The sequence below is a fragment of the Lonchura striata genome, chromosome 6 (genome assembly GCF_050655825.1).
Source record: "Lonchura striata isolate lonStrDom1 chromosome 6, ASM5065582v1, whole genome shotgun sequence".
NCBI classification, from domain to species: Eukaryota; Metazoa; Chordata; class Aves; order Passeriformes; family Estrildidae; genus Lonchura; species Lonchura striata.
Genome location: NC_140708.1, coordinates 2065334 through 2087365, shown reverse-complemented (window position 1 = coordinate 2087365; position 22032 = coordinate 2065334). Strand labels below are relative to the sequence as shown.

General features: G+C 54.8%; 2 protein-coding genes across 3 annotated transcripts in view; both read right to left on the bottom strand.

The window, feature by feature from the left end:
- Window positions 1-510: 510 nt before the first annotated feature.
- SLC29A3 (solute carrier family 29 member 3) lies at window positions 511-9562 on the bottom strand. The gene is made up of 6 exons (XM_021529126.3): window positions 9466-9562; window positions 8467-8727; window positions 5576-5658; window positions 4685-4911; window positions 3626-3788; window positions 511-3079 (listed from the first exon to the last, which is right to left on the bottom strand). The coding sequence occupies exons 2-6, from the start codon at window positions 8713-8715 to the stop codon at window positions 2410-2412; spliced, it is 1392 nt and encodes a 463-aa protein (XP_021384801.3). The 5' UTR covers window positions 8716-8727; window positions 9466-9562; the 3' UTR covers window positions 511-2409.
- Window positions 9563-12588: 3026 nt separating this feature from the next.
- The window catches only part of UNC5B (unc-5 netrin receptor B), a 58348-nt gene continuing 48904 nt past the window's right edge, over window positions 12589-22032 (bottom strand). The window contains exons 7-17 of one of the 2 annotated variants that reach the window (XM_085583758.1): window positions 21702-21866; window positions 20983-21015; window positions 20290-20484; window positions 18993-19385; window positions 18359-18446; window positions 18109-18277; window positions 17781-18014; window positions 16787-16936; window positions 16375-16539; window positions 16105-16292; window positions 12589-15370 (exon numbers count right to left, since the gene is read on the bottom strand). In XM_085583758.1, the coding sequence (XP_085439884.1) occupies window positions 15205-15370; window positions 16105-16292; window positions 16375-16539; window positions 16787-16936; window positions 17781-18014; window positions 18109-18277; window positions 18359-18446; window positions 18993-19385; window positions 20290-20484; window positions 20983-21015; window positions 21702-21866 (1946 nt within the window). In that variant the 3' untranslated portion in view covers window positions 12589-15204. The remainder of the gene's footprint in view (window positions 15371-16104; window positions 16293-16374; window positions 16540-16786; window positions 16937-17780; window positions 18015-18108; window positions 18278-18358; window positions 18447-18992; window positions 19386-20289; window positions 20485-20982; window positions 21016-21701; window positions 21867-22032) is intronic. The other variant, XM_077784782.2, reaches the window with a different exon arrangement.

Sequence of the window (22032 nt, the reverse complement as noted above, 5' to 3'; positions counted from 1 at the left end):
GAGCAGCAGATGTGGCTTCTCCCAGGCACTGCAATTACTTCCCTGCTGTTCTGTGCAATTCCCTATAAATTATGCCTCCCCTTTTGCAGGGATCACCCACAGCTCATGGCTCAGAACTGGCAACCTCCACCCCTGTATCATGGCATTCCCACCAGCATTCCCTGCTTTATGCCCAGACCTGGTTCTTGCCCAATTTGCATCTGCACTGATTTTTCTCCACATTTATTAAACCTTCCTTAGCTGCATGCCACCAAAAGCAAAGGATAAATCCCCTTTTTGCTCACTCCCCCCTGCCACAGGAATGCTCTCCACACCTACTTGCATGTCATCTGGGGACATTCCAGTGGAAAAGCTGTGCCCTCAAAGCAGGCTCCTTCACCCAGCCCTTGCCAGGGATTCCTCTGAGTTTACAATCCAAGCTGGGAGAGAAGGATGACCAGAAGGAAAAATGCAAGCTGAAACTGCATGCATCAGTGCACCTCCAAGAGAAATTATTCCAGACACCAGCAGTTGCACAGGATCAAGAATTCTCTTTATTAGCAACCGTACCAAATAATTAAGTTCTTCCTCCAGAGGAATTTGGTCTGTGACAAGGAGAGGAGCAGAGGAGACGCAAAGCAGTAAAAAACCAAGCCAAATCTCATCATTCCTTGGATTGGGAGGGAAATGCACAGGTTGAAGACAGGTTCACTGAAGGCCACAAAGGGACTTTTTGGTTGCCAGCACCAGGCTGGGTTGGGCTTTTTGACCAAGTGCTGCATTATTCCAGCACCAGGGAGGGGATGGGAACACTGGCCCCCAGGAGGGGCTCCCAGCATCCTGACCCGCAGCCCTTGGGTGGGCCTTCACCTGGGTCAAGGCAGTCCCTGGCCAAGTGCTGGAGGCCAAAGGGCTCCAAACCCACCAAAGGTAGGGATTAAGAGCCCACACATTCCATAAAGCTGCTCCTCACTACTGCACACCCCACACATTTTCCACTTGTGTCTGGATTTTACATTGAAATAAAAATCAGCCATCAATCAAAACTCTGTGTGTATTGCCAAGGGGCCCAAAGTAAACACTGCTTTAGGAAAGGATTTCTGTAAAAACCCAATGTCCACCACACCCACGTGGCACCCCAGGGCAGTGACCACCATGGATCCTGCTGCTCTCCCCACATCCAGCAGCTCCACTGCTATGAGGGCAAGCAGGAGGTGCTGAGAGAATCCCAGTAATGGAGCATCTGCTCCTAACCCAGTCTCAAAGGAATCAGTTTCCACAGACAGCATCTCCGAGGTGTCATGCACTGCCAAGCTCTGCCTTTACACCCATGCTGATCAGCTCACCTCTTCTTCTAGACCATAAATCCAGCCAATTTGAGAAAATAAATACAATAATCGGATTTAGGCCAGTCTGTGCTGGCATATGGGAGTTTAAATGACTTTAAAAGCCAGTTGTCTTTGGGTGGGCCATATTTTTGGGTGTCACAGTAGCTTACCCCTCCGAAAACATCTGGAGGCCATATGGTGCCTGTCTACATGAATTAACCAGATTTCTGCTGTGAAACTCACACCAGGGCCTCTCTCGTACCTCTCCCTGGCTTGCACAGAGCTCTCTGAATAGAGACTGAAGAAAAACCTCAGGTTAGGCCCACTCAGCATTTCACTTTCCTTGGGGGTCACACCACAGTCACAGCAGGAAAAATGTTCTTCTCAGCTGGGCCAGGCAATAGTCCCCAACACTAGTGGCACCATGCTAGGAGGTAGATGATCCCTCAGTTCAACCTCACATGGAAAAATCAAAGCAAGCAAGATTCCAAGTGGAGCCGTTTCCCTTATGTACGTATAATTTTTTTTTTTTTTGTGCAATGATTGTATGAAATCTGTGCAAAGCTGTTCCCCAATCCCTGGGACAGCTGCTGCTCATTCCCTAAGTTGTGAGAAGGTGCTCCAGGGCTCAAATCCCTTTTAGTCCAACACCACCATCACAGCCCAGTGAGGGGTGAACCCTCCCTAAGACCACCCAACCCCTGATGGGCTGAACTTCTAACAGTGCAGCAGAAAAACCCAAGGTGCCCCCAAAAGCCCTGGGTTCAGCTTAAAACCACTGGCACACGGGTAAGGGATGGTATCCCTGTGTCCCTGGTGCTTCCCTGAGCTCCCTGGGGAGGATGAGGCTGTTTTGGTCCCTGCTCCATTCAACTGGGGAGCAACAATGTCTGACAGAACCTTCCCAAGCACAGGGGATGCCCCTTCCCAGAAGGGAGACTTTCCCTCTGCATGCCCCCTGGATGCAGCTACCCCCCTCCTAAGACAGGCAGGCTGCCTCAAAACCAGAGGACACCTGGCTTTTTTGGGAAAAAGCCCCAAACCCTAAATGCTCAACAGCAGCACCACAAACCGAGGGCCTCCTCCTCCTGAGGCTGCCCCTCTACACGAGGTGCACCACGAAAACGGCACAGGCAGAGCCCAGAGCCAGCCCCAGCACGAGGTAGAACGACATCACCACCCCTGCTGCCTCAGCCAGCTCTTTGGGCATGATTTTGGGGCCGTAGACCATGACCAGCGTGCCCAGGTAGCCGTTGCTGAGCCCCAGCAGCGCCGTGAACACCACGGGGTAGATGTCCCTGTTGAACACCACGGTCCGGATGTGAGCCCGGGGCTGGTAGTTGCTGAGGATGAAGAGAGGGAGGAAGATGGTTCTGAGGAGGACGAGGACAGGCAGCAGCTTGCTCTTGGGGCCAGGCACCTGGATCCAGGCAGTGACTTGCCTCCCACACCAGTCAGCAAAGTTGTACAGGAGGAAACAGGTGAGTGGTGTGAAGTACCTGGTGCTCCATGGGCTTCCCGAGGATTTGCTGACAGACTCGATGTTGGAGGAGAGGGAAGGGAAGATGGCGATGGAGATGAAGAAGACGTAGAAGAGGCAGAAGCCAAGGAGGGCGGTCTTGTGCAGGATGGGGCGGAGTGGGGGGATGCCAGCACTTCTTGGGAGGAGGTAGGAGTTCACGGTGCCTCCTGCCTCTGCCTCGTCCTCCATGGAGCTGTTGGGGGGCACGGTGACCAGAGAGGGGCTCTCCTTCTGGCTGCTCAGGTAATACCTGGAAAAAGAGACAGAGGGAAGCATGAGGGAAAGCAGCTGAGATTTGGAGAGAGGGCAGGAGAGAAGTTGGAGACACAGGTATGCCCGCTGGACCCAGCAAATCCAGCGCACCTGCAGCTCCCACCTCGTACAGAGAGGTGACCCCTGCACATCCACTCTCCCCTCTCTGCACCCTCAGTGCTCACAGAGGAGACCCTACTGTCTGCAGGCACCTGGGGGCTCTGGGGGCTACAAGCACCAACCAGACCCATGGGTCACACACATCCAAGTGGCAGACAGGATATGGGGACATTCTTGGCTGGCTGCCTCCGGGTTAGGGCTCTCTGCTGACTCCACACATTTTTGGGAGTGCCGGCATCAGAGGCCCTGGGAAAGCTTGGCAGAAAGCCCTGACTGAAACACAGTTTCACCCTGTGGTTTTGGTGAAAGGGGAAGCACAGCTGCAGCAGTGACGGGGCAGGACCAGCACGGCGAGTGTCCCGTGGATCCCCCAGCAATGCCGCTGCAAACCCTCTGTGGGACGCCCCAGCAGGCTGGCACACACCTGGAGTACTCCAGCCTGGGCAGGAGCAGGTACACCATGATGCAGATGACGATGAAGATGTCGGCGGTGAGGAAGTAGGCCAGGGCGCTGTCGGTGACATCGGCCGCCGCTGCCAGGTCGATCACGGAGGCCACGGCGCTGACGGTGCCACCCATGGCCTGCCCTGCGTGTGGCAGCAGAGGTGGGCACAGTGAGGGACAGAGAACAAGGAGGAACCCAGAAGCTCCTCTTCTGACATGCACAGATCTCCAGGGAACACTGCCCCACACCCGGCTCAGGGTGCAGCTGCACACACAACCTCCTCTCCATTTCCGCGCCTCAGGTGCTTGTGGGGCTGCACCACAGCCCAGGTGCCATCCTGCACCCCCTTCTAACACAGCACAGCACACACTGCTCTCCAGTCCTTCTGCTGGGCTTGCAGCTCCCCAGTCCTGCAGGAAAAGTCCAAACCTTTTCCAAAGCCTAAACTTGGCTTTCCACCAGCACACATAATCCAACTCTCCACTGCGCTCCCCCAGATGGGGATTCAAGGCACCAGCGGCAGGAATGCCATCTCAGGGATGTGGTGCTTTCCTTCTCTGAGATCAACTCATTAAAAACACTCCTGTCTTGGCCCCAGGAAAAATTTCACCATCCTGATTTTCCCCCCCTACTTCTCCTCTTGGTTTGTCAACCATTCCACAGCACATTTATAATGTGATCAATGCTCCAGGGAGCTCATCACTCACAGCTCCCAACCTGCCCCTCATCACTCATGGAAATGCCGATCAGAAAGGAGCAGACAGGCAGAGCTGCAGATGCCTCTGCTGGAAACGGCAGGGCAGGGGGATGCCATCTCCTTCCCCCCCTGCACCCAGCAGCTCTCCAGGGTCAGTGTACGGCTATTTACAGAAACCAAAGCTCATGTGATCCAGCAAGTTTCTCCTTCAGCAACTTCCCTTTACCATGAGGGCAAAGTTAAGCTTCTAAAACAAACTCCACATGACACAAACCCCAGAGAAAACCATGGAGACGAGCAGGGAAAGTCCAAGATGGGAAAGTCCAGTGGGATCAGCCAACCTGAGAGCAGAGCCTGCAGGTTCCTCATGGGGAAGCAGCTGCTGAGGCCAAAGATGCTGCTGGAGAAGACGGTGGAGGCACTGCTGACCACGGCCACGCAGCCGACCGTGAGGGCGAAGAAGGGCGTGGTCCAGGTGGAGGTGTCCACCTTCACCAGCACCGTGATCACCAGGAACACAGCCAGCATGACAAAGAGGGACGACAGGATCCGCACCCTGGCAGCGACCCTGGGACAAGGGGTAGAGGTCACTCCTGCTTTTCAAACCACACCGTGAAGGTTCAGCACGGGAGGGCAGCTCCTGTGCTGGCAGAGGGGGCAAAGAAAATAAAGAGAGGTGGAAGGAGAGGAGGAAGCAGTGAGGCAAGGGAGCAGGAATCTGGAGATCAGCCATGCAAACCCACGCCTGCAAGTGTACAGGAGTTTGATGTGGGATAAGGAAGGGTAGAGATGAAGGCAGGAGGCTGTTTGAGATTTGCAAGGCCAAGCTTGCAACAAGGTGCAGCTGGGTCCATTTCTTATCCCAGTTTAAGGGCTGGTAAGGCCTCTACCTGGGTGAGCCTGGCTTTTGTCAACCAGTCCCCTGATGACAATAAAGGTATTTTTAAGAGGGAAGACCCTTACCAAGCAATTAACCAAGGAATTCATTAGGAATTTATTTACTCAAGCTAACTGCAGGCACTTGTGGAGCAAGGCGCTTCTCCCACTTCATCTCAGCCGGCTGCAACTCGGGCAGGGGCAACGGGGGGAATTTTGACTGCACAGGGAAGCTCAGGATTCCCCACGGTCTCCCCCTGAGGGAAGGGCAGCCTGTGCTGGGAAGCTGGAAAGAAGACAGGAGCAAAGCCAGGGAGAAACGTGGCTCAGGCACTTGGGATCAGAGCAACACTTACTTGTTGACAAGCAAGAAGTTTCCAATCAGGCACAGCACTGAGGGTACGGTGGAAGCAATGGAGATGTAACTCTCAAAATAGTCCTGCCAGGAAAAAAAAAAAATAAACAAAGTAAAAAACATTGTAGGGGGAGCCAAGGCATGAATTTCAGGTCTTGAATATGACACAACAGGGAGTTATAGTGTAGGTGTCTACTTCGTGTTGTAGCCCATGTTGCAAATTGCTCAGGGCAATGGGAATTCTGGGATTTGCCCTCCCATAGCCCTGGGCTACTTCAGGAAATCAGGGACATAAATACAGAAGGAAAAAAAATAAACACTGAAAGAAATAGCTGCCATGGTGCTGTGCACCATCAAAGTGTGTCTGTTCCCTCTCCCCTCGAGGGGCTTAATGCCATCCTTTTGCTGCAGCAATCTCAGCCAGCAGGTAGGGTGATGCACACAAAGAGGAGGATGACCCACATGTCCACCCCTATCATGACAGGTTTTAATTTTCTGCACTTATCCAGCTACAGAGATGGGGGTCTCATCACGTCCAACCAGGAGAAGGCACCTGGCAGGTTTTCTCTGCACAGCTCATTATTTTTTACAGCTTTGCATCATTTTTAATCAGTTTACAAGCACATTCATCTTCTCTTCCCTATCAGGAGCTTCACTGGAAGCAACAGGATACCTAATAATCACTCCTAGAGGGTCCAGATAGGCAGAGACTTAAATGCCTGTGCTTAGGGCATCAGCTCAGCCAAGCAGGAGGTTCAAAGCTCTGCGGCCACACGACGAATCAGGAGAAAAGACAAAGGAAAATGTAAAGCTGGCTGCTAAAACTCCAGCTTATTTACCACCTACTTAAAACAAACCTCCAAACCATCCTGAGGGATACTCAGTAAACTTCCAAGTTAATTTGCTTCTGCTTCTGGGGAGGAAAAATGACTTTCTAATGCTTTGCACCAAGCAGAAGTGTACTCAAAGTAAGCCAGCAGAGATGCTGCGTTCTGAGCATCCCAGGGAAATATTCATTCATTCCCAGCAAATGGGCTCACACCAGCAGTGAGGAGAGAATTGGGCAAGTACTTAAGAGCCCCTGCACCACATTTTTAAAGCAGCAGCAGAATGGTGGGTGGCAAATTTAATCCATGCCTGGACCAGTGGAAAAGATCAGATTCCATACTCCTCTCCTGCTTGCTGGGTTTTAATCCATCTCCAAAGGGAACTCTTCTCCCTCCCTGGGTATTCCCAGCCTTCACAGATACGCTTTCATTTCTGGCACTGCAGGATATACCTAGCTCTTCTCCCTTTCTGCTGAGCCCTTAAAATAAACCCCAAAGCAAACCTGACATCCTCCTCCCACATCCAGGTCTAATGGGGGAATGGAAGTGTTTAACCCCACGTTACCTACAAACAAGCTGCCACCATGCTTTAGAAAGCCCCAAACAAAAACAAAGCATTCTGCTGGCAAATACAACACAAGATGCTTTTGCAAAACAGCTTCAATTCTGCTCCAGTCTGGACTTGGCAGCAGGGCTCCTGCCAGGTTGGAACAGGAATCCAGGTCTGTGGAGGTGGCTGAAGGCACTGGAGTGTTACTGAGCACGGGGCATGAAATTAGCAGCAGGGCAAAGGCTGGAGCCAGGAGGTGGCTCTCAGTCAGAGGTGCATCCTTCCACAGGCCAGCTCTGTGTGCAGGTAAAGCCTCCTGCAGCAGCAGCAGGGCACAAACTGGGCTGACTGGTTTGATGCTGTCACACTCGGCTGCCACAGAACAGCATTTCCTCGTAGAGAGGAAAAGGCATCGTTCCACAGCCACACAGGAAGAGGAGAAACACCTTTTCAGCAAAGAAATGGCTGATCCAGCCAGGAGTACAGCTGTGCAAGCAAACACCTACTCCAACACACTTTACTAAAACCCAGCTGTTCTCAAGAGGATCAGCATGATGCAGAAGCTGTGAGGAACATGTGGGATGCAGGAAATAAGAGAACACCATGCCACGTGGTGACAAAGCTCATTTGACCCCTCTCGGAGCACCTTCACTAGCACAGACACAGATAATTTTGGTCTTTAGGCAGTGCAGGAGCTTGGACACATCAGTTTAATTCAGTTTCTTGCTTTACAGCAGCACACCTGTAGCATCCTGGTATAAGCACTTCCCTTCCTCCCCATCTAAAAAGCAGCTGACACTAACAACTATGAAAATTAAAAGAGCTGTGGGTGTACTGGAGTGAGAAATCGGAGGAGAAACATGGGCATCACATATGGACTTGTGCTTTTATAGAAACAAAAAGTGCCCAAACCACCTGAACAAGCTCTGCCACAAAAGCAGGATGTGATACAGCCTCATGGCCCCAACACTTTTTCCACAAAGCCAAACACAAAGAAACAAACCCAGAGCTTTGTCAGGGAGCCACAGGGAAATAATCCTGCTGTGGCAGGAGGAACAAGAGAAAGCAGTCTTTCTGGGGACAGAAAGAGGCCATTAACCTGCCACCCCAAGGCTGCCTCATCCATCACCCCATGACAAGCTCCTTGCTCCATATGCCAAAGCCAGATGTTGATCATTGCAAGGAGGTACTCACGGCACACCTGCCACAAAAAGGACCAACACAAAGTGGTGCCTTGCACTGCAGAACTTACCCTGTGAAAGGTTAAGCCCTATTCTTTTAGATTCACCTTAACACTTAGGAGTCCAAATGCAGGTAAAAGGCAGACCACAAAATTAACTGAAGCACCTTTCCTGCAGCTATTTGTAAATAAATAGCAAATAAACCTTTCCATCTGGTTTGAGGCAGGGGAGGCCCTAGAGGATGTTCACTTACCTTCTGGGGAAGTGGAGGGGGAAAATGAGCAAGATAGGAGGGAAACCAGGTTATTTTTTCTGCCTCCACGGCAGCACTCACCTGCAGGTCTGAGGCCACCTGCCCCACCGGGCCAGGCTCATCTGAGCAGTTCTGCAGCTTGTACCTCCAGTAGTGTTTGGCCGTGATGAAGAAGTTCCAGGGCAGGAGGGACCCGATGCCCAGGAGGAAAAATATGAGGTAGGCCCCGTGCCAGCGGTCCCGTGGCTTCTGCCGGCTGTACGCGGTGCCCACGGCATCCTCCAGCAGGGGCTCCTGCTCCGGGGCAGCGCTGCCGGCTGCTGGGACCATCCTGCTGGCCCGCTGGGAAAACAACAGGGCTGTTAGCACATCCCAGGGGCTGCTCCATCCCCTTTGGCCCCAGTAAAAACAACAGGGCCATTGGCACATCCCAGGGGCTGCTCCATCCCCTTTGGCCCCGGCAGCCCGCGGAACCACGGAGGGTTTGGGCTGGAAGGGACCTCGAAGCCCATCTCACTGCAACCCCCTGCCATGGCCACTAGCCCAGGCTGCTCCCAGCCCCGTCCAGCCCGGGCCTGGGACATTCCAGGGATCCAGGGGCAGCCCCAGCTGCTCTGGGCAGCTGTGCCAGGGCATCTCCAGCCAAGCACCGGAGGAGCTAGCCGGGGGTGGGAAGGCACGGGGAAAGGGACTGAGACTCGGAGATGCCACCCACATTTCCACCCGCAATTAATAATTGACCTGTCCCCCCGGACAGTAAGAAAGCTCGCTTAGCATCATGCCACGCTCCAAAAAGCACCCAGCAGCGCCGGCCGGGCCCTGCGGAGCGCGGTGCAAAGGGCTCTCCCAAACCGCCTGTAAGCTACCACAGCCCCGCCGGGGCCCGCGGGGCCACCGCGCCCACAGCGGCCGGGCGCCTCCGAGCCCACGCCGGGGCCGGGCCGGGCGGAAATGCGGAAACCGCGGGTTTTTGCGAGCAACCGGGGAGTATGGGGAGCGCCGCCCGCCCGCCCGCCCGCCTGCCTGCCTCCCGCTGAGCCCCGCTCCGCCCGGCCCCGCTCCCCGCTCCGCAGCACTTACGGGGGTCCCGCCCGGCCCCGCCGCCGCCTCAGGGCCCAGACCCGCCTTTGGAGGGGAGGCCACGCCCAGCGGCTCCGCGACACGCCCCCACCGGCTTGGGCACGCCCCGCAGGGATTGGACACGCCCCGCGTGGATTGAACACGCCCCGCGTGGATTGGACACGCCCCGCAGGGATTGGCCACGCCCCGCAGGGGTTGACCACGCCCCTCATAGGGATTGGTCACGCCCCCACCGGGATTGACCACACCCCTCATTAAAAGGCTGTGTTGGCCACGCCCCCACCCCAAATTTCGCCCGGCCCCGGCTCCGGCTCCGGCCCCGGCTCCGGCTCCGGCTCCGGCCCCGGCTCCGGCGGGGTCTCAGCCGAGCCCGATCCCCAGCACGGGAAGGAGCTCCGGGGGACGCCCGCAGCCGCTCCGGGGCTGGGAAGCGCCTGTGTGATCGCTGGCGGTGTCACCTGGGCAGGAGCAGATCCAGGCAGAGCTCAGAGCCCTGCCAGGGCCTGAAGGGGCTCCAGGAGAGCTGCAGAGGGACTGGGAACAAGGGATGGAGGGACAGGAGCCGGGGAATGGCTCCCACTGCCAGAGGGCAGGGATGGGCGGGATACTGAGAATTGGGAATTGTTCCCTGGCAGGGTGGGGAGGCTCTGGCACAGGGTGCCCAGAGCTGCTGTCGTCGCTCCATCCCTGAAGTGTCCAAACCCAAGCGGGATGGAACTCTGAGCACCCTGGAAGGTGTCCCTGCCCATGGCACAGGGGAAAAACAAGATGATCCTAAAGGCCCCTCTTTCTCACCCAAATCATTCCATGATTCCATGAAGATCAGTGTTAATCACAGCCTGGCTTGCCGCACAGCAGTAAGAAAAGCTTTTGCCCAGGCTTGATTTTCATCAGAAGTCACCAAAACATCACCTCCTGCAGATGGGAGGCTGGGGAATGGGAGAGCATCTTCTGCAGGGTGGGATACGAGCTCCTCCTGTACTCCCTGTGCTTCCTGCAGTGCCCCATCAGCACGAATTCCACTGCAAACTCCTGGATTCCCTCCAAACTCCACAGTCACACCTGTGAGGGTGTGGTGTGACTGTGAAGGAAAACATCATCACCTCTCTTTTCCCTGTTTCTTTCCCCAAAGCTGTGTCTGGCTCCTCAGCAGCCACACAGGGACATGCCCCAGCATCCAACCCTTCATCAAAGCCAAATACTCTTCTTCTTTTTTTTTTTTTTTTAAATTTTTGCAGAAAGCCCCAAAATAGTCTAGTTGGAATTTTTTTTTCTCCTATGGGGGAAACACATGTGTTCATGTAAATAATGATTGTTTTGCATTCTTTGTGGGAGGAGAGAATGGATGGACTGTTGGTTTGACCAGTGTGGTTGGAGAGGTGGCAATTTCATCCTCCAATCCACTGTCACTTTTAGAATTCTATACATTGTAGAGTCAGAAATAAACTTCTTTTCCCCCTCTTTTACATCTAGCGTTGTGTGTGAGTTATTTTGTGCCATAGTGTGACATGCCACTACAGGGGATGTGGGGTGCTTGAATTCTAAGGGGAATCAGCAAACTGGGTGTTTCAACAGGAGAATAGAAGGTGGAACTGGGCACCGGCTGGTCAAAGTTATCCATGGATGTGGGCCCTTGGAAAGATGGTTTGGTGCAAAAAGGGCCCAGAGAAAGCAGCGTGGGAGGTGGAGGTTAAAGGAATTGAGATGTAAAGAAAGGGACAATTGAGAATGGCTTTAAGCTGACAAGAGGGCAGGTTCATACGGGATATTTGGAAGAGATTCTTCCCTGTGAGGGTGGGGAGGCCCTGGCACAAGTCACCCAGAGAAGCTGTGGCTGCCCCATCCCTGGAAGTGTCCATGGCACGGGTGGAGCAGGACTGTCTGTCACACCCCTCCCGAGCAAACCTTCTCTGGGAGAAGGCTCTCCCTCGTGCGGAGCCACTGCCCCGGCATCCCGCGTGGGGTGGGAAGCGGCTGGGAAGGCTGCCCGTACCTGGGTGATAGCGAATCTCCGGTGTGATAGCGAATCTCCGGTGTGAGAGCGAATCTCCGGTGTGAGAGCGAATCTCCGGCAGGATCGCTGCGCTGGCAGGGCAGCAATTTCGTCCCGTTTCTCCTCGCTGCCGCGGAATTCCCTCCGCTGCCCGCAGCAGGGTCAGTGTTGCCATCTCCTGGTGGCAGCTGGTCCGGCGAGCTGGAGCCGGTGAGTGGCCCGGGCAGGGACAGCGGGCTCCTGAACACCCCTGCAAACCCTTCTGGCTCTGCTCCCCGGCTGGGACTTCATCCAGACAAAAGACCTATTACCCCCAGCCGTCTGGAAGGTTAGTTGGCACATCTTTGCTATTTGTTTTAGTGCACGGAGCTACTTGAAATGCAGGTGTTAGTTCAAATCATGTATTTAGTACAAAAATGAAAATGTTTATTACGCCATTAACATGAAACACGCAATCTGTGAACTGTAGGCATGCCATGGATTAATTTTTCTTTGTTGCAGCCTCAAAGAGGTAATGTTTTGACCAGGTATGTCACCTCAGAATCTGGGCAACAGCCATGAAGTGCAATCTTAATCACATCCCAGACCTCATCTTTACTCTCTGGGCAGCAGCCTGGCTGGGCTCTGGGATGACCTGAGCAGAGCTCCCACTTGTCAAAGTCTGCTGTCAGCACCTGAGGTAAGTGCCTGGCCCGTGTCAGACGGGAAACAGCAGCAATCCCCAGGCAGGGGAGGAAGCCAGGTGGGTGCTGGAGGACAGGGATGCCCCACCTGCAGCTGCAGCATCATGCTCCACTCCCCCTTCCCAAATTATCCCCTCAGTTCGGGAAGGGGCATTGCTTTTGTAGGATATCCCTCAGGGGTGGGAATGAACTGCTCGAGAGGGTGGCTTAGCCCACGAGCCACAGCTGTGCTTCTCACCTCCTGCCTTGGAAGCACCCAAAACAAACCATCAGTTAATCTCCAGCTCACTTCCATCGGGGACTGGACAGCAGCACCCTCCTGCTGGCACGCCCGTGGCAGCGGAGCCCAAAGCAGGCTGGAGGGACCTGACAGGGATCCCCAGTCCCTGCAGATGCCAAACGCAGCAGGAACCAGTGAGTGATGAACAGGAGAGGCGAGCAATCAGATTGTTTCCTTTTTTTTTTTTTTATTAGACTAGGAAATATAATTTATTGCATAAAAATTAATTTGTTACAATAGGAATGCTAAACTTTATTTACAGTTCTTTAGTTTACAGAATGAACAGACGCGGGTTTAGAGGACGCCACCAGGCCCATCCCCTGGACATATAAATATGGAAACACATTTTAGAGCAAGAGATGGACACTGCCAGACCACGGGGCTGCCTTGGCCAAAATGCCTGGCTGGAGAAACCCCTGGGAGGTGTGGAGGGCTCCTGGGAGCTGGCACCCACGGGACATGGAGGCAAACCCTGCATCCCCCCTGCCCTGCTCCTGCTGCAGGTCCCCTGGTCAGAAAAACAGGGAGAATCTCCCCAAAGATGCACTTCAGCCAAGCCAGGTGGCTGCTGCCTGCCCAAAGGAACAGAGATGGAGGGGGATGGAGAGAGGCACCTGTGGGCAGGACAGAGGGACAGACAGACAGATGCACATCCCAGCACAGTGATCCGTAAACCAGAGAGCGGGAGTGAGAGAGATCCCGAGGTGACCTGAACGAGCACCCCATCCCTCTGAGAGCCCCATGGAACTGAGAGGAGCCCTCAAGACCACGGGCAGCTGGATTGATCCATCGAGTATTTATTGCTCTCCAAATTTGCTTCTTCTTCCTTAGCTCAGAGAGTCTCAGAAATGGTCAAATGCAACCCAAAGGACAGATAAGCCCCCTCCCATGTGACACAGGAGCTTGCCCAGCAGCAGTTTTCCCATCCAGCACAAGAGGAAAAAATCCCTTCTCTCCCACAGCCTTGAAAACCCAGCAAGAAGTGAACTCCAGGGACCCTGAGGCACAGCAGGGAGCTGTGGTCAGGAACTCTGCTTTCCAGCAGTGCCTCAGGAGCTGCCCACAGGAATCCTCCCACGTCCCAGCAATCCTGAAAGCTCCTCCTGAGCTGCCCTGTGCAGGTGACGCTCTCCAGGCTCCCTGAGTGTGCTCCTGTGCCCAGCACTTTGTGGGGTGACACAGGCACTCCACGACACCGATCCAGGGCTCTGCAGCCCAGAGCAGGACATGCTCCCAATACTTCCACTGATGGAGAATCCACAGCCTGGCCGTGTAACCTACTCTAATCCTGAGCTTACCACCCCCTTCCTATTTTTTTTTTTTTTTAACAGACAAGCTTCTAAGATACAGCACTCAGTAACTATTTCTACCTGCAGACAACCTAAATGTTTTACCTTCATCACCGTATCTGTGTGAGGAACGTTGTTCTGCCTACAACTTGATTACTTTCCACTCACCCCACAGCTTTTCCATCGTTATAAAAAGCCTATTCCAGGGAAAAACAGGAGCTGAAGTGAGGGATGGAAACCTGAGCACTGCTTACCATGCTGTCCCTTATGTGAAAATGCTCAGCCTGGTTGGCAGCTTGGGAATACCAGCGTATCCCTCCCTGAATCCGTGCTGAAATACTGCATCAAAATCCAGGCAGGAGCGCAGGGACCTGAAGTGGATGCAGTTTGAAGTGGCCACATCCCAGCCTGCCAGCCCCTGCTCTCCCCTGACTCCCCCACACCCGCTCATCACCTCCCCCTGAGCCCCAAGCCCAGGTTTGGGGTGCTCACTGCAAAATCCTACTGGGTTTACAACACCCCCCCATTTAGCCTCGAGTCCGGAGGTTGGCGCAGGACTGAAATCTTTGGTTTGTACTGAAGTTACGTAAGTGAAGGCGTAGTCATCCTAAAAAGCTCCCCCAAACCATGCCAGGGAAGAATTCATTAAAAATACCCATATCTGGATGCACTCTCTCCACCCTGAACCCCAAATACAGGGCAGCATCCCTCATCCCTCCTCGCAGGTGGAGTGGGACCCATCATTCCCACTGCCAGGGAAAAGGGAGTTTGCAAGGACAAAAGCCTTGGGAAGGGTCTCAGCTGGCCCTGAACCAGAGGGGTGGAGAGGCACTTCACCCTCCAGACCCCTTGGGGGTCCCAGGACATGTAAACACATTTTGCTCAACTTGGATCACACGCTTTTCCCTACAAAAGTGTGTCCATTGAAATCTCTCTCTCTGCCACCCTGACCACAGCGACGCTCTTGCTCTCACACACCAAAAAAAAAAAGATTTATAAATCTTTTTTTTTTTCCTTTTTTCTTTTTTTTTTTTTTTTTAAAAAGGACACATCCAAAGATCTGGATAATAAATTATTTGCGTTTCCTAAGAAACTTTTTTTTTTTTCCTTTTTTTCTTTCCTACTTGCCTTGTTAAGCTGCCTGAAGCCTTTGACAGAAGTTAAGCCTGGATTGTATTCATCTCTTCAACGCAGAAATGCTATTAAAGGAAGAGGAAGGGAACCCAAAAAGAAGAAGGAAAAGGAAAGCCCCCATCCCGACTCGAGAAGCCCTAATTCCTCCCCGTGCCATGAGGAGGAGGAGGAGGAATGCTGTGTAACACTTGAATTGCTTGTAAACGCTGAGGATGGGTCTCTAAGGCTGACAGTGATCGGGAGAGGTGCCGGCCGCGGCCCCTCCCCGCTCAGGACGGATGTGCCTCCCCTGCCATGGGGGGAGGACCTTTCCTCACCCCCTGTTTCGTCCTCCTGGCCCCCCAGCCGTGGGGAGCACCATCAGCAGTCTCCCTCCGTGGCCATGACCACCAGCATCTCGCTCTTGCCCATCTCCTCTAAGGCACTGGCCAGGGTGTTGAGATCGCCGTCGTCCTGGTGCTCGGCTTCCCACAAGTCCAGGAGCACCCCGGTGGGGCTGGCTTTGGTGGCAAAGTAGTTCAGATACCTGCAAGGGAGAAGCAGAGTAGGGCTGGGCTGCTGTGGTGCCCTTTGGAGATGGCAGGAGGGAGGATGCTGGACCTGTTTGGAATGTGAACTTTGATGGAAATGCTGTAATGCAAATGCCAGCGCCCTCGAGAGACCGTCTGCAGTTTTTAGACAGGGTTGGTATTCATGCAAAAGCAACATAAGCTTTGCTTTGCTGAAATTGCCCTTTCTCCCTTTGGTCCTGGGGTGAAACCAGGTGGGAATGGCACAGCCATTGTCCCAAATAAACAAGGGCCGTTCAAAGTGACAGGAGACACGGCACTGTGGCACAGATGGATGCCAGAATTGTTTGGGTCAGAAGGGACCTTCAAGATCATCTAGTTCCAACACCCCTGCTGTGGGCAGGGACACCTTCCTTTATCCCAGGGTGCTCCAAGCCCTGTCCAAACTGGATTTGAACACTTCCAGGGATAGGGCAGCCACAACTTCTCTGGGCACCCTGTGCCAGGGCCTCACCACCCCCAGGGGAAGAATTTCTTCCCAGTATCTCATCTAAAACTCTCCTCTTTTAAAATTTAAAATCATATCCAAGGATAGAGATGGATATAACTGTGCAGAGCTATACCCCCATTTACGGATGGACCTATGCAGCTGGACACAACCCCGCTGGATGCCTACAGCTGACAGGGAGCACAGAGCGAAGCCTCCCTGCTGGGGGCACAGGAAGGGAAAGCAAGGCCTGGGGAGACCCACCGGTCCATGGAAAGCTTCTGGGCGAGAAGTCTCCAGTCGTTCCCCCTGGAGTTGGGAGCATCCAGGCTGTTGCAGATCTTCTGCCGGATGGAGAGGGGGATTTTGAAGGCGTAGGGTCCCACCTGGGTGGTGGTGGAGGCGGTGGCACCGCTGTGGTGGGAGCGGAGGGTGTCGGAGGAGCTGCCGTGCTGGAGGAGGAAGGACAGGGTGAGACATTGCTGAGATGTCCCAGCGCGTCCCCAGCTGTGCCCCCACCTCCCCTCTGCTCACCTCTCCCAGCGTGACGTGGAGCTGGAAGATCTGCCCTTCCCCTTCCACCTGCCGGACGCAGATCTTGCAGGTGAGCTCGCTGGAGGCCTGGCTGTACCTCTCCAGCGTGAAGGTGCAGTGCAGCGCCCGCTGGCTGCCGCTCCAGATGTGGTAGAAGGGGATTTCCTGTGGGCCACCAACACACGGGCTCAGCCAAGGCTCCAGCAGCTCCCACCTCCTCCAGCCACCCCCACGAGGGATGAGGTGGGGCAGCAGGACCTCGCAGAGAGCATCCCACCAAACAGAGCAGAACACTGCTCCCCTTCCTCCTCTGTCCCTCTGGGAGACAACTCAGAACCACAGCCCTGTGGTGCCTGGCTGGAGATGGTGCTCCCAGCCTGCAAGCCCAGCTGCCCCCACGTCAGCCCCTCACCTGGTACTTGGCCAGCAGTTTGCTCCTCCACAGCGCGTGGGGGATGTCGTGGATGGAGAGGCGCAGGTTGTGGTAGCTGTCCTTGAAGGGCAGGGGCTTGGGCTCCTCCAGCAGGTACCCCCCCAGTGTCCTCTCCAGCTCCAGCACCTCCTGTGGGCACCAGGACAGGCAGGGTGAGATGCAGGAGAAGAGCAGGGGCTTCTCCTCTGCCCACCTCCACGCCCAAAGCCAGGATGGAGTGGGGAGAAAACTTGCCAAGAGGAGTCAGCAGCAGCCTCAAGCCCATGGAGAATAGGTTTTGCCACCCCAACAGAACTTGCCAGTTCATCTCGTACACCAGCCCCACCTAAAACTTCAATTTTCTAATGTGAGCATCCATAAATGCCTCCATACTCCTTGGAGAACACAAAGCTTCAACACAAGGGTCAGGCACTCCCTTGAAGGGTGCCACTCTGTCTGCTTTTAACACCATCCCTTCATCACACCAGCAGCTTTTAGGAAAAAAAGACTATCCAGAAGCCAGAGCCCTGCCTACATCCCCACCTAGAGGCACCATATCCATCCCAACAGGATCCACTGGACAAGTCACAGGGAATCAAACAGCCCAGGACTGGTGGCTCCAGGTAGCCAAAGCATCCAAACTCCAGCTTCCTGTGATGCACTGAATGTTATCTATGCCACAAAACCGTTCCAGGGCAGGCAAAGGCACGGATCCATGCAGGATCTATAAAAAACCTGCCCATCAGCAGCCAAACCTCTCGTGTAATGCCTGCAGGAGGGGTCCCAGCAAAGGAGCTACACAGCAAGCACCCTCCCTGTTTCCTTGGCAGAGGACGAGGAAGGACAGGCAAAGCAGTAAACACCTCCTTATTTCACTGTGGTCACTTTGCAGGCAGTTGCATCAGGTTGTTGCTCCCCAGGGCCAGGCCATCCTGCGAGGCACCAAGCAGCATCCTGCTGCCAGCACAAACAGCTTTGGGAAGGGCGTATTCACCTTCAGAGCATCTGGCGTGTCCTCCAAGCAGTAGACCTTGAGGCTGTACTCCAGGGAGGTGCAGACGCTGGGGGCAAAGATGGCCAGCTGGAGCCTCTTGATGGCTGACCTGGAGTAGGACTCCCCCACAAAGACATAGGTGCCAAGCTGGTCCAGCAGGATGTGGCAGGACTTGGCTTCCAGCTGGCAGTAGCAGGGAGTGTTGAGGGTCTCCTCATCCAGGGTCACAACTTCCTACAGAGACAGCAAGATGGGGGTCAGCCTGTCACCCGAGGGGTTGTGCCCCTCGGGGTCTCTGCTGGCCGCAGGGCCTGGGGTGCCCCCTTACCTCCCAGTTGCCCTGGTGGGACTGTGTTTTCAGCTGGTAGATCCAATCCGAGGAGCTGACGTCGGCGCAGTGGGGAATGGTCAGGACGACAGGGCGGCACAGGAGCAGGCCCGTGGGCCCGCAGGTCACTGCAGGGCTCAGCACAGTCTGTGTGCCCTCAGAGGGCAGCCTGGGGAGGGACAGGCACACAGGTTGGACAGGGAATGCTGCGGGGACCAACGAGGAGGGGGTGGCCAGCGGGGTGACTTACAGGGCGGTTTCAGCCTTGTTGAGCACCAGGTACATCTCGTAGAACTTCCCCTGGGGGATGGCCCCGTGGGGCACCAGCAGGCTCACCCCTGGAATGGCACACACAAGTGTCAGCCACGGGCACAGTGGGAATCAGGGAGAAACCACCCTCCACCCCAGCCAGAGAGCATAAGAAGATCAGAGAGGCAGGGCAGCACAGAGAGGAACACCTCCAGATGACAGAATCATGGAATGCTTTGGGTTGGAAGGGACCTTAAAGATCACCAAGTTCCAGCACCCCGGCCTTGGGCAGGGACACCTTCCACTGTGCCAGGCTGCTCCAAGCCTTGTCCATCTTGGCCTTTCATACTTCTGGGGATGGGGCAGCCACAGCTTCTCTGGGCTGTCCCAAGGCTGCTCTGCTTGCAGGGATGAGCTTCACTAGGAAGGAAAATCCTAATTTGGTTTTTTTTGCAAGGCGCTGGCCCTGGATCAATGGCAGGGAAAGACCCCAAGGAGGCTGTAACCTCTAGCCTGAGATGTCTGGCTTGGGAATGGCTTTCTGCCTTCCTTCCCCGAGCCACGTTTGGGATGGCAAAGGGCCGCAGGGACAAGATGATGGTTCGGCAGCCACACGGTCCCAGCCTGCGGCTTACCTGTGCCTGGCACGGTGAGCCTCCCCCCCAGGTGGCCGAATGTGCCGCTGGCGCTGTGGCCATGCTCCCGGGGCAGGCTGAGGAGGTGCTGGGAGCCCGGCCCTTTGCTCCGCACGCTGGCCAAGTGCCCGTCCCTGGCCGTGTCCCCCGGGTAGGTGCCGGTGGCAGGGACCCCCCCCAGCAGGTCGGTGCCGTCGTGCAGCCCCGGCGAGGAGGAGGTGGTGGAGGAGTTGTAGACCTTGATCTTGAGGCTGGGCAGGGGGTCCAGCAGCGGGGAGTTGGTCATGGGGATCTTGTCGGAGGAGTCCTGCAGGGCGTACATGGGGCCGCGGTACATGCCCGCGCTGGCCGTCAGGTCCGGCTGCACGGACGGGTGCAGCAGCTGAGGGTTGTCTGCAGGAGCAGCAAACACAGCTGGGGTGAAGACTGTGGGAATCCAGGGCTTCCTTCTGGCTGCCCTGGCAGGTCTGGGACCCTGGCAGGGGGTCAGAACTCCCCTGGACAGAGCCCCCAGAGACACTGTCTGTGATCTCTGTCCATGGAAAAGAGTTTTCAGTCTTACAGGATGAATTACCAGCTCTGAGTGTTTGATATAAGTAATAATTAAGTGTGGCACGGGTGCAAAAGTAAAATTTTAGGATTCTAGATTAGGGGTTCAAAGGGGACAAGATAGAGGAAATTGGATGTGTCTTGTCCTTTTTCTCCTTCTTCATGCCCTCCATGTTTCACTGTGGTGTTGGCATTTTTCTGTTGGTTTAGGCTGGGGACACACTGTTCAACGTAGGTGACAGATATTGGCACATTATTGTAAACCCAGCCCAGGGAGTTTCTGGTATTTAATGTTTGTAACACTCCACACACTGCCCTGCAGGACAGAGCTGCGGCAGGGCAGCAGAACATGTTAAACAGAATAAACAACCTTGAAACCAGCACAGACCAATTATGACTTCTTCTTTAGCAACAGGGCAGAAAGACAGAGACTTTTTACAGTCTCAGAATCATCAATACCTCAGATTCCGACAGAAGACAGCAGTGCAAACATGGGCATGGAGAAGTACTGCTTGAGTGGAAGGCATCCCTGAATGGTTTGGGTTGGATGGGACCTTCAAAACCATCTCATTCCAAACCCCTGCCACGGGGCACCAGACCGAGCTGCCCTGATTCCCACCATCAGCACCTGACCGCTTCCACAAAGCTTTCAGCTTCCAAAAATCAGTAATTCCCTGAGGATCCACCCTCTCCTGTGGCTCTCTTTTTGCTGGAACTAAAGGCTGGGGAGAACCTCTGTGGCTCTTACCATGCCGGGACGTCTTGAAGTTGACAGGGTGAAACCCCCCGGTGAGCGCGGCCGAGGAGTCCGTGATGTCCGTGTCGAAGTCCCGGCGTCTCCGCCGGTACACCACCACCCCCACAGCCATGAGGATCACGATGAAGACGAAAATGGCTACCACCAGCCCAGCATACAGGGCCACATCGCCCGTGGCCTCCAGCACTGAGAGGGATTAAAGACACTGGGGTGAAAAAAGGGGCGGCAGAAAAGCACATCAACACCCACCATCGCTCCCCAGTCCCACCACTGACTCAGGCATGGGTGGAAGGACGTGCCCTGGGCCTGCTGGAAAGGCTGGCGAGAGGATGGAAGTGTTCTCTAAGAGCGGGAAGTCAAGAGCAATGCCAGAGAATGAGATGGAGGTGAAGACCTCAGACCTTTGGGACACCTACCCACAGCTCGTGCAAACTTCACCTGAGCACCAAGAGTCCTGGAAACATTAGGTTTGTGCAGCTCAGGTTCATGAAGCTGTGAGCAACCCTCAGATCCTAACAGAGACAACCCTGAGGAGCCCACAGGACTTTTAGAGTGGGCTTTAGCTGTTCCATCTTCCCACCCTTTCCTCAGCCAGCTGCCAGGGAATCCCTGCCATGGATTCAACAGAACAAAACCACAGGAACAAACGAAAAAAAAAAAAATGGCCATGAAATGAGCACTTACGGTGGCTTTTGGGCTCGTTTAGAATTCTTTTATCTGTTAGGAAAAACAAAGTTAGAAAAGAAAAAGGTGAAGGTGATGATGGGGATGAGATGAAACAGAAAGTGGGTGTAAGCCAGCCCGAGGGGGGTGTGGGAAATCAACACCATTCCCTGGGGCGTTCCAAAACCCAGGTAAGAGCATGGTGACAAGGACATCCCCATGCCCAGGAAGTGAAGTGGTGTCACACAGCAGCAGGTGGCAGCATTGGCTGCCTTCAGCACGCCCACTCACAGGCAGCAGCACCATTACCATCATTATGGATTTAGTTCCTCAAAAACACACCTCCAGGACTCCCAGCAGTGATGCAGGGAAGGTGTTTTTATGGTGTGGCTGAGAAATCCCTCCTGTTGCCCTGTCCACCCACAACCAGTTTTATTTCAGCAGAGACCCCAAACCTACAGGGGCGGGATGGGACGGGGGCCTCAATGCCAGCGGCACATTTAGATCCCCCAAAATCCCCAATATCTCTCTCTCCAGGTAAGAAATAACTCTGGAAGGGGTGAGTCTGCTGGAGAACACCTTTTTAAAGACACCACCTAAAACTCAGGTGGCCGCGGCTGCTCCACCAGCTTGGTGGCACAGCCAACAAAGTGAGTGTGGCTGAACGCCAGAGCACCACGGCCAGAGTGGCACCTCCTGTGGCACTCCCCACGCCCGTGGCCACCCTCCTGGGTACTCACTGTGCAGGCAGAGGCCGTCGGTGCAGTTTTTGGAGTCCAGCAGCACGCCGCTGCAGTCCTTGCCGCCGTTGCGGGGCGCGGGGGCTGCGCACTCGCGGCTGCGCCAGTGGGTGCACTCGGTGCTGCACGCTGACCACTTGCTCCACTCCGTCCACGCGCCGTCCACTGCGGCACCCGACACACGTCAGTAAACCTTCCCACGCCGGGGAGCGTTATCCCACTGCTCCTTAAGACCAGCCTGTCCCAGCCCCCTGCCATGGGCAGTGGCACCTTCCACTGTCCCAGGCTGCTCCAAGCCTCATTCAACCTGGCCTTGGGCACTGCCAGGGAT

Coding starts and splice junctions, on each gene's coding strand:
- SLC29A3 (XM_021529126.3), bottom strand. CDS start 8,715: ATGGTCCCAGCAGCCGGCAGCGCTGCCCCGGAGCAGGAGCCCCTGCTG. Junction 4,912..5,575: donor AACTTCTTGCTTGTCAACAA/GTAAGTGTTGCT, acceptor CCCTTGTCCCAG/GGTCGCTGCCAGGGTGCGGA. Junction 3,080..3,625: donor CCCAGGCTGGAGTACTCCAG/GTGTGTGCCAGC, acceptor CTCTTTTTCCAG/GTATTACCTGAGCAGCCAGA.